Source organism: Borostomias antarcticus, assembly GCF_949987555.1.
Source record: "Borostomias antarcticus genome assembly, chromosome: 22".
Lineage (NCBI taxonomy): Eukaryota > Metazoa > Chordata > Actinopteri > Stomiiformes > Stomiidae > Borostomias > Borostomias antarcticus.
The window spans coordinates 2,132,239-2,143,055 of record NC_140255.1 but is presented as its reverse complement, the minus strand read 5'-3'; the positions used below and the strand labels follow the sequence as shown (position 1 = coordinate 2,143,055).

The window sequence follows — 10,817 nt, the reverse complement described above, 5'->3', positions numbered from 1 at the left end:
TATAACATTAGGCTATGGTTAGGCTATATATGGAAGCCTGCCCTCTTGCTTGCTAAGATGGCCAGTTATCTGTAGACATGGGTTGGAATCCCTCTTCATTAATGAGGAGTCAAATGACCTTTAGAAATCAACTTTATTTATTTGCTGTTTAAGCAAACATATATGCATGTAAAACAAAATAATATCTGATTCTCATTCAGTAGGCTATTAGGAAAAATTACATTGCCTTAGCCTTGATCCTGTGGTAAGCTATTACATATAAACTGAGGTGTGATTTTAACCATTTCAACTGAGTTACACCAACTAAATGCATTAATGCGCGGAGGCCTGGGCTCTCCAGAGACCCTTTCTACTTCTCATTACATCACATGCCTAACAGGCTAAGAGGATGCGTAGTAGCTAATACTAAATAATTCGCTCAATTATTTGATGATTTGTCTCATTGCAAGTCACTTAAACTAAATACTTGCACGGGTTGTTACACAGATTCAATCTACTCAATCTCGTTTTTCTAGCTCCATGATTCCATTAATATTTTACGGTAAACTTTGGCTTTTTCCGGGCTTCCGTAGACTGCGGTAACGCGAAAACGGGGAGAAAGTAGGCGAACCTACTACTGTAGTTGGATAACTTGATGTTTATGTAGGCTATTTGTAACCATTCCACGTTCATTCAAAATGCTTACAATCAGAAATGCGCTCCGCAGGTCGTTAAAGCTTATAGAAAACATTCACACGAAGACTGAGGTTGTGGTAAGCAAGTTTTGGTTGTGGTGTTTGCATCGTGGGAACATTCTGCAAGAAATTAGGCTATAAGAACACATTGTGTTGCCTTTGTGTATGAAATTCTCTACATAAATAAACTATGATTTGATTTGAGAGTTGATTTGAAGAGTGGAGTCGCGAAAGCCACTGAGAGTGCCTTCAGGTGATATAGTGTTTCCATATTTGACATGAGCTGCAAATTGAGTTTACAGGAGTTGATAATCTGGGATTGAACTTTGTATTTAATTTACGATTTACATTTACTCATATAGGCTATGATCACGACACCATATAGTAGGTTACATTCTGATTATTATTGTTTATTTTTACAATGTAGAGGTTGCCTTCTGAACAAAATAAGAATTTGCGCTTGAGGTCAAACTCCAGTGTTCAACATTGACCTTTGCACTTGACTGACTGAAGAGTTAGATGGTGCACTGATTCCACAGGGTAGGCTACATATGTTTTTCTTTCAATTTTTGGCTCATTTAGACCATTGGTTTAAGATTAACAACGCACAGTTGGTTAGAGAACAATACTCCCTCTTAAGCACCTATTGTATTTTAGATTGCTATTCTTGCACTTTGCCTTCAGCACTAGATTATGCTCTTAGTCACTTGTTTTAGAAAGAAGATGCACTAGTGAGTTCTGGCAAGTAGTAATACATTGGCTTTTCCTACATTAAATGCAATTATTGTTAGTCGCTTTGGATAAAAGCGTCTGTTAAATGACTAATGTAGAGGGAAAGGGGCTCATGTTGATCCCAAATGAACATTAATGTATAGCAGGTTTTATTAGAGTGAGAAGATTGAACCTTAAATCTAGATGACAATGAATGAACTTTGGAGGACTATTTCGAAATGTAGAAATATGAGATGCCAGTTCTTGAACATTCCAGAATGGCACATTATGTCAGGTTAAAATTCTTATAAAAGTAAACATGATAAACGGCTTGTAGTGCACATTTGGCCTGAAGGTGGCAGTGTAAGTTTTTCTCTCTCTCTCTCAGCCTCAAGCCTGTATCTCAACTGGCCCCCAGCAACAACAGAGCACCTTTTATGAATTCCGCACATATTGTATCCGCCCAGAAAAGAACGCAGCTTTCCTCAAATTGACCAATGAGAAGATCCACCTGCGTACAGCCCACTCCGAGCTCCTAGGGTACTGGGCTGTGGAGTACGGAGGCCTGAACCAGGCTTTCCATATCTGGAAATATGGTGAGAGAGAAAGAAAGGATTTGGGCTTGGGCCAATTAGAAATCAATTTAGTTGAATACATGTTGAAATATCTTTTTTTTGTTCTGTGGTGCATCAATACATTTGGTTTTTGTACCCCAGACAGCTATTCTCAACGGGCAGGAGTGCGGGCAGCCTTGGCTCAGGACCCCAACTGGATAGAGGAGTACATCTCTAAGGCCATGCCCATGCTGACGTCCCAGGATAACGAGGTCACCTACCTGGTCCCCTGGAGCCAGATCCAGAGGCCTCCCAAGGAAGGGGGTTTGTAACCACAGGACATGGAGTGTAACGTGTGGCCACGTTTAGTTGGCTCAAGTTAGATGTCAACAAGTCAGAACTTTTCTCCCTCCTCAATTTCATGCTCCCTGGTCTGATTTGAAAAGTGTATGTGTGTGTTTGTTTGTTTGTTCATATGTGTGTGGTTGAAATATATTTAGTTGGATCCACATTTGGACCAGTCTAACTCTAATCTGACAGTAATATTGAAAACAACAATATTTAGTGAAATTCTAGTTGGTCAAATTGGTGCAGCGCCTCGAGCTGCCAGAGGAAGTGGAATCAGTGCTGTTTTTTTATGAAGAAGTGATGAGTCTGCAACACACTAGTCATAACAGCACGTGAAAGGGTCACTCCTTTTCACTTTGGCCTAGGACTATGCAGAACCAGAGAGCATCACATGATATGGAGTTGGTACACACAGTCCCTGTGTTCCAAGGCTAAAGGTTCTGTCAACATGAGATCTTCCTTAAACTGACCAAGGGACATAAATATAGTTTAGACTGAGTGAGGCTGTCACAACACATCTTAACCCTAGAGTACTAACGGCAATTAATAACACACCATCAGTAAGGTCGGGTATATTTTACCCGATATAATATACCCCATAAAAATACTTCTCATCAAAATATTGAGGGAACTTTGGGGGAAATTGGGGAACTTTACTTTCATTTTTCACTGAACAATGTCACAGAAAAACAAAAACAAAGTATCATGGGGGGACCCTATAAAAAAGCTGTAAAATTGGTGAAAAAGTAGGGAATCGTTAACAGAAAACTCAAATAAATAAATAAATAATGGAGCTGGGAACTTGTTCTTTGGTCCACCCATTCTTGGGACATGGGAGCCTTGTCTGATGAAGCACAGTCTCCCTGCATCACTGACAACCTGGGTAAAATCCACTTACAAATAAAACTAACATCAGGTGAAAATCACACAAACACATGCCTGTAGAAAAAAACTGGGATTGGAGCAGCGAAACACTTATATGATACTTATAATGACACCAGAGAACAGCCTGAAGGTACCCAAGGACCCACCCACCTCGGGAGTGACAATCTCCCGAGGTTAGTGCTCTAGGGTTAAAAAGTCAGTGAACAATGGTGAGAGTTAATGTCAAGCCTTTATGTACCTGTAAAACAACATTGCTTCATAAATACTGTATTATTAGACCTAGAAAAGATGGTTTGTAAAACATTTACCAAAGTAGCACACTTTCAAAAGCCCAACGGGTTATGGGTCATTACATTACATTCTAGTCATTTAGCTGACACTTTTATCCAAAGCGACTTACAATAATTGCATTAAATGTAGGAAAAGTCAGTATAATACTACTTGCCATAACTCACAAGTGCATCTCCTTTCTAAAACAAGTGACTAAGAGCATAATCTAGTGCTGAAGGCAAAGTGAAGAATGGCAAACAGTTTGAGATTGGCATACATGGCAGTTGTGATGTAAGTTGTGGTGTATGATAAATATGTTTGTGCCTAATGACAAAAGATGTACTTTTTGTGTTCTGTGCTTCAGGGGTGTATGAGTTGGTGTCTTTCCAGATGCGCCCTGGGGGTCCAGCAGTGTGGGGTGAGGCCTTCCAGGCAGCGATTAGCGCCCATGCAGGCTCTGGATACGCACACCTGGTGGCAGTGTTCAACAGCGAGTTTGGACAGCTCAACAGAGGTAGAATGGATTAGTTATCGCTTTAAAATGATGGAATGGAACATACAGGTTTTTAAGACATTTTGTCAAAAATGTCTTAATAGCAGTTATTGATTAGGAAGCTATTGATTAGGAAGCTATCAGTAAAGTAACTAACTGTACAGAAAGCATGTATGCTGTAATGTTATTTGATTTCCTCCTGTGTTCCCAGTCCATGCCCTATGGTGGTTTGAGAGTCCAGACCAGCGGGCAGCCATACGCCACACAGCTCATGGTGATGCCAGGGTAGTCGCAGCTGGTAAGAGAAACGAAACATCACACTCGCGTTGAAGCACTGTAATCCTTCCTGTAAGGGTTAAAGCCTGTAGCTGTACAGTACAGACGATGGCTATGAACATACTGGCCACACTATATTTTAGTAGATTAAACCAAAATCGGAGTGTGAAACGTACAGCTAATGATGCTCTCCCTCCCTCCCTTCCACCCTCTCTGCGCAGTGAGGGAGAGTGTGAACTACCTGGAGTCCCAGAGGAACAAACTCATGTTTCCCTGCCCATATTCTCCCCTCAAGTGACCTCATTCTGGATGGTTCCAGTTAAGAAATGGGTGGCATGGAAACTGATCTCAGACTGTCAGTTGGCAGTTTACACTGGAAGTTCACTAGTAACTAAACCTTGAGTCCTCGACTGCATCTAATATGCTGTGACCCTCACAAGTGCCCGATGGTGTCAGTAAATAAAATTACTATTTTATTAAATGTTGATATGACTCTAATATATCACAAATCTGTGACTGATTTATTGACTTTGGACATAGTTTGGAAGTTAACTCAGGAGCACTTTAACTCTGAAAAAGTTACTATATAGAACCATGTTTAATATAGAAGAAGTGAAAAGAAACGCTCCTTATGGTTCCAAATGTAACCTTTTTCAGCTCCATAAGGCACTGTTTGGAATGAATGTTGTTATGAATGAATACATTGTATAATGATGACTGGATATGGATAATTGAGCCTTCTTATTCCATGTTGTGTAGCCTACCATATGAACCATTCCTGTTTGTACCACCAGGTGCTGTCCATGTCTGTCAAGATTAATAACTTTTGCAAAATGATCAATTGCAAATAATGTTCAATAAATACCAATTCCATTAAAACAAATGGTGCTGTGTGGTGTGATGGTAGTCTGTTTCTGTGAGCACATTCTCCTAAATGTTTGACGTTGACACTTAAGTGGTTGGTTTGATAGTAAACCTTTAGTAGTAGGTTTGAGTATTACAACACATGAGAAGATGGAAGATTTGTTCAGTTTATTGTGTAAATAAGTATTGTACAGGGCGAGTAACAGTTATTCCCACAGCCTTTCTCAATACATTAAAAACGTAAACAACTATTAAATAACATTTTCTTGGTAGAATTTTTTAGATCAGAAAAAAACAATTGAACATCTGTGGAAATTCCAGTGCAAAAAGTATTCCAATTAACAACACAAATAAAGTGCTTGGAATTTTGAAACTGACCACTTTGGTCCTCATTTCAGGTGAACTTTGTTTATAACTACTATGTCCTTTTATGAAAAGGACCACCCATGTTGACTTATTTTCCATCAATTGGCACTTGACTACTTTGGTCTAGATGTATATCGTCACTTGGGACAAGCTTAATTCACACTTGAGTCCCCCCAAAAAACACCCTCAGCATGTGGACCCATTTACAGCAGAACAATGACAGAACGTGATTAAAACTTCTTATGACAACATTATCAACGCAGCAAGGGGATTACTGTGTTCTCCACTAGTGGTTAAGGTGGTGAAAATACTGAAGTGTCCTTCAAACAGTTAATTTGTCTTTCAGGACACTGGCATGTGTTGAGGTATTCATTACAAAAACTGTGAGAATATGGACTTAACACCCAAACAAATCAGTTTGTTTTCTTAAAAAAAGCTATAAAATCAATGAATGTTTCCTCTTTTTTCAACTTGTACAGTACTTTTGCATAGTGTACACAGAACACTTTCTGATTGGAGTGTTTAAACATGGCAGAGTCCACTATATAATGTATTTGTGCTAGGAAAGTACATTCTTACAATTACTATAATGCCACATTGGACTCAGACAGAAAATAGTAAAACAATTGCTTGCTTTTTTATCATTTACATATATAAATAAAGGTTAAAACAAGAAAAACAAAATCAAATGTAAAAAATTCAGATGTTGCAGTTCAGCCCTTGGCCATTGAAATGATTGTGATTCTTCATTATGTAATTCTGGTCTTGGAAATGAAAACAGAAAAAAAACAAGAAACGGACCCTGAAGTGTTCCTATCATTGGTCACCAATTGGAATTATACCAAGTAGAAAACATTGCAGCTCCACAAAAAATACACAATACTGCAGCCTAACATTGGACTAAAGCACAGAAAAATTACGGCAGTTATTCAAGTTCAAAACACTCTTTTTCTCTCCTTACTAGCAAGGGGGCCCCAGGGCCCGAACTCGCTGAAACACGAGTGGCAATGTTTGCATTGACTTGCATTGAACTTTCCAGTCAGCCCATCCTTAGGGCACTCCAACGACTGAAGAATTCAAACACTACTGTAATAATACAGAGGGGCAAACTACGGTTCCAGTTTGCAGGTTCAAGTTCCAGTTGGGAGTGGAAACAGCTTGGTCTCACACCAAGCTCTCATTCTGCTTCTCCTCAGCGGGCGTTGCTGCTGCTGGCGGGGAGCTGGGCAGGGACATGTCCAGCACAGCCTCTTTACGCTTCACTGAATTGTCTTTAGAGTGGTAGTCATCGCTCTGGTCCTTGGCAAAGTTCACAAACACCTGTGAGAGGAGAGGAAAGACATTGAGCCATGTTTTTGAAATACTGAATGTTGAGCCATGTGTCTTAATTCACCAAACTGTACAACAACAGAATAGTGTAACAATCTAGGCTAAGCTGATGAAATCAGTAATTAGCATTGGTAATGTGTCTAAGGGGAATTAACCCTGACTGACAATATTTCGATTCATCCTGCTCCGGCAGACAGTTTTCTGCTGGTCCCTGTCTCACCTGGTCCAGAGTCGTCTGAGACACCGAGTAGTCCTCTATCTGGAGCAGCTCCTTGTTCTTGGCCAGGATGGAGAAGATGTGGGCCAGTGAGGTGAGGGAGGAGGGCAGCTGGTACTGCAGCATGTTCCTATGCCGCTCCTTCAGGGTGCTGCCCAGCAGCTCGCTCTCTATGAACTTCATGACCGGCGCCAGATCAGGATCAGGCCCCGCCACCCGCAGGATTATGGTGTAGCCATCCCCAAACCTGGGAGGACGCAGGGAGGAGGGAGCGATGAATGAGGAGGGAGGGAGGGAGGGAGGGAGGGAGGAAGGAAGGAAGGAAGGAAGGAAGGAAGGAAGGAAGGAAGGAAGGAAGGAAGGAAGGAAGGAAGGAAGGAAGGAAGGAAGGAAGGAAGGAAGGTAGAAAGTATTCCTTTTGATAAAGAATGCCGAATTTCCAAGAAGTCTTTGAAGGCAATGTTGAAGAGGATTCTCTATATTCCAATTCAAATATGAGTGGCCCATGTCTGATAGTTGTCCTGTTGTCCTTACCTGTTCTTTAGGTGCTGAACGCTTCCCAGACAGCGGAACCTGCCATTCACCATGATGGCCATTCTGGTGCACAGGGCTTCACATTCCTCCATACTAAAGACACAAAATGGCCAACAAATTAACCTCTGATATCCCCTAGCACTCTTAAAGGAGTAGTAAAGGGAAAATGCATGTTTAGCCCCCCTGTTTTAAGGTTACTTATGATCATATACAATGGTTCAGATCAAAACGTTGACAAAATTAGCACTTTTGAGAAAGTCTGATAATTGCTCTACTACCGTTTTGGTCATACAATGGATGTGGGTGGGCACCTTGAAAAATCATTCAAAAAACATGTTAAACTCTCAATTTCAAAGACAAGAAACTCACCGAGGTGTTAGTTGGCGTTCTGACATACAATTTGCCATAAAGTAAGATTCTAGTTCATCTGGAAAGGCTTTTTTAAATATTTAGCATAGAACTATTTAGTCGCAGCACATACGTGTGTAAACTTCCGCAAACTAGGTAGCCTAGCAACATAAACAATAACAATAGCTACCGTAAGTAGTTCCGCTTCCTGAATCCCCTCAACGGATTGATCTACATATCTACAACGGTCGCTTCAATACAAGTCAATGGATTTCATAAAATGATCAATAAAACCCTACAGGATTCATACTTTGCAGCGAATTTGATATCAGAACACCAACGGACACCAATTACCCCCTCTGTGAGCTTCTTGTCTTTGAAATCGAGAGTTGAACATGTTTTTGAAAGATTTTTCACGGTGCCCACCCACATCCATTGTATGACCTAAACGGTGGTAGAGCAATTATCAGAATTTCTCAAAAGTGTTAGTTTTGTCAACTTTTTGATCTGAACCATTGTATATGATCATAATAAACCTTAAAACAGGGATAAACATGCATTTTCCCTTTACTACTCCTTTAAGTCACAGAATAAGTGTGATTTGTTTAGGCTGTATTGTGTGACTAAACCATCAAGAATTACTCTCAATATCATGCACTAGGGGGATTAGGTGCTGGGGGAAAAAAAAACATGCACAGATTTATTTAATATCTCAACCTTACTCATGCATACACAGTCTGTGTCTGAAGTAAACTGCAACTTAGCTGTAAAGATGTGCAAACAACCAAACGTATTCCATTCACTTAAATGGTTGTAATTGAGCTGGTTGTCTTGTTTACCTATGCGAGGTGAGCACCACGGAACGCCCCTCCTTGATGATGCTGTGGATGCAGTTCCATAGAGCTCGCCTGGCCTTGGGATCCATCCCCGTGGTGGGCTCGTCCTGTCACACACACCAGGGCCAGGGTCAGGGTCAGCTTAGCCCACAGGTTGAGTAACAAGCACACGCTGAACATCAGGAGCAAAGGGAAGCACGGCGTCTTGCTAGCGCTTGCTGGTTGTTTAGATCCGTTTCTTTTCTCTCTTGCTGTGCTTCCTGTCTCTGGTCGTGCGTGCTCTGTGTTTCCTGTTGGCGCTCCCTCTCTCTGTCCCTCACGTTCTAGACTCCCTTTCCGTCTATTTTTCCCTTCTCAGTTTTAAACAAACAGCAAGTGAAGAGTGACCCTCTACCATGGCCCTTGTTAAAGCCAAGCTGCCAACAAACGACATGCGTTTCCTCAGAAAGCCCTTGGAGGACTGTGCCTGCCGGCGGGGGAGTTTGAATCTGGCCCTCGTAACACAACCACCTCCGGGACAGCAATTAAACATCAGTCATATGAGGTAGAGAATGTGGTTTTTTTTTTTTATTGAACGCTTTGGGACCAGGTCACCTAGTGGCATGATCCCTTAGTTTAACAACTGTTGTTTACTGTTGGGAAATGGGCCTCTGAATATAGGTCTGGATTGTATATACGTGTGTGTGTGTGTGTGTGTGTGTGTGTGTGTGTGTGTATGTATGTGTGTGTGTGTGTGTGTGTAGACCATAGAGAACATACCAGGAAGACTACAGCAGGTCCTCCTATCAGGGCCATGGCGGTGGAGAGCTTTCTCATGTTTCCTCCGCTGTAGCTCCCTGCTGACTTGTCCACGTACTTCACCAGGCCCAGCTTACGGATGCCCCACTCAGCCACCTGGAGAACGGGACCTCATTACTTATCAAGGATTCAAGGATCTTTATTTGTCATATGCGCAAGACATGGGTACCTGTACGATGAAATGCTTAAGACATGACATGCTTTGTCCTGTGCATGTTGTATTCTGCATTCATGTATGATGCCGGATCTTATGCAACTTGCTGTACAGAATACAGAATCTATAATCTATGAGTCATACAGACCACTATCATACCCCTTTCTGCTCCGTCTTTCACAGGGACAGTGGACTCCTGATTTGTGTGTGTGTGTGTGTGTGTGTGTGTGTGTGTGTGTGTGTGGTTGAATACACACTCACCTCACACACTTCCTTCTCTGGCACTCCACGCAGGATAGCGTAGAACTCCAGGTGTTCTCTGCCGGTCAGCAGGTCGTTGATGGCGTCGAACTGGGGACAGTAGCCCATGTTCTGGTGCACCTCGTCTATCTCCCTCAGAATGCTGACGAACCAAAACACATTCATCTTTCACTAGATTTCCAACCACATACAAACACACACATTTGGTGTTTCAATGCCAATGAAAAGCATCAAAATCACAGAATTTGCTGATCTGTGAGATTGTGGAAAATGGTAAACATATCTGGACCACAAAGTAGGCCAATCTCCCCCTGTATACATGCCACCCAACCCAAACACGCCTATTTCCAATTTAAACAGATTATAATTATTTAGGCTTATTCAGGCAACACAAGGTCATTCATTCAATACAATCAGCGGTCTGAGCGGACAACAGAAACAAAGCTATCCCATTCTGCAGTCTCAACAGGTCTGGGTTTATATGACCTTTGACCTAGAACGTGTAACCCCTCACCTCTTCCCTGCCAGGAAAGCTTCACCGCTGGTGACGATGGAGTCTCCCGTCAACATCTTAAATGTGGTGGTCTTCCCTGCTCCGTTCACACCCAAGAGGCCGAAGCACTGAGAGAGGGAGGGAGGAGGGGGGTGGAGAGGTGAGGTGGGTCGGAAATGAGGATTTGATGTTGTAGACCGGTGAGGTGTCTAGCTCATGGATGTATTAATGTATTCATGTTCGTGAACGCGGCGGGGTCTGAGAAAAAGGTCAAAAGGGGTCGATTCGGCAAGATGGCGCTGATCAAAATGTTTCAGGAAGTAAATCTCTTCCTGGCTCCTTGGTCTAGATCCACGCCCACATGAACCCAGTCAGTCCTTCTCTAGTCTCACCTCTCCAGGAGGGA

At 42.0% G+C, this 10,817-nt stretch overlaps 2 protein-coding genes across 2 annotated transcripts in view; one reads left to right on the top strand and one right to left on the bottom strand.

Moving 5' to 3' along the window:
- Nucleotides 1-391: 391 nt before the first annotated feature.
- nipsnap3a (nipsnap homolog 3A (C. elegans)) lies at nucleotides 392-5,073 on the top strand. The gene is made up of 6 exons (XM_084455974.1): nucleotides 392-752; nucleotides 1,774-1,981; nucleotides 2,102-2,263; nucleotides 3,807-3,956; nucleotides 4,147-4,233; nucleotides 4,433-5,073. Exons 1-6 carry the CDS (start codon nucleotides 678-680, stop codon nucleotides 4,507-4,509), a joined length of 759 nt encoding a protein of 252 aa, XP_084312100.1. The 5' UTR covers nucleotides 392-677; the 3' UTR covers nucleotides 4,510-5,073.
- Nucleotides 5,074-5,228: 155 nt separating this feature from the next.
- abca1b (ATP-binding cassette, sub-family A (ABC1), member 1B) overlaps nucleotides 5,229-10,817 on the bottom strand; it is a 34,843-nt gene continuing 29,254 nt past the window's right edge. Inside the window, exons 42-49 of the mRNA XM_084455970.1 lie at nucleotides 10,804-10,817; nucleotides 10,433-10,539; nucleotides 9,919-10,060; nucleotides 9,465-9,599; nucleotides 8,709-8,812; nucleotides 7,522-7,614; nucleotides 6,991-7,234; nucleotides 5,229-6,761 (exon numbers count right to left, since the gene is read on the bottom strand). The exon at nucleotides 10,804-10,817 is cut by the window's right edge and continues 49 nt beyond it. Coding sequence (XP_084312096.1) covers nucleotides 6,606-6,761; nucleotides 6,991-7,234; nucleotides 7,522-7,614; nucleotides 8,709-8,812; nucleotides 9,465-9,599; nucleotides 9,919-10,060; nucleotides 10,433-10,539; nucleotides 10,804-10,817 — 995 coding nt within the window. The 3' untranslated portion in view covers nucleotides 5,229-6,605. The remainder of the gene's footprint in view (nucleotides 6,762-6,990; nucleotides 7,235-7,521; nucleotides 7,615-8,708; nucleotides 8,813-9,464; nucleotides 9,600-9,918; nucleotides 10,061-10,432; nucleotides 10,540-10,803) is intronic.

Excerpts from the sequence above, each read along its gene's own strand:
- nipsnap3a (XM_084455974.1), top strand. The coding sequence starts at position 678 with ATGCTTACAATCAGAAATGCGCTCCGCAGGTCGTTAAAGCTTATAGAA. Across the intron at positions 753-1,773 it reads ACACGAAGACTGAGGTTGTG|CCTCAAGCCTGTATCTCAAC; the intron begins GTAAGCAAGTTT and ends TCTCTCTCTCAG. Across the intron at positions 4,234-4,432 it reads TGCCAGGGTAGTCGCAGCTG|TGAGGGAGAGTGTGAACTAC; the intron begins GTAAGAGAAACG and ends CTCTCTGCGCAG.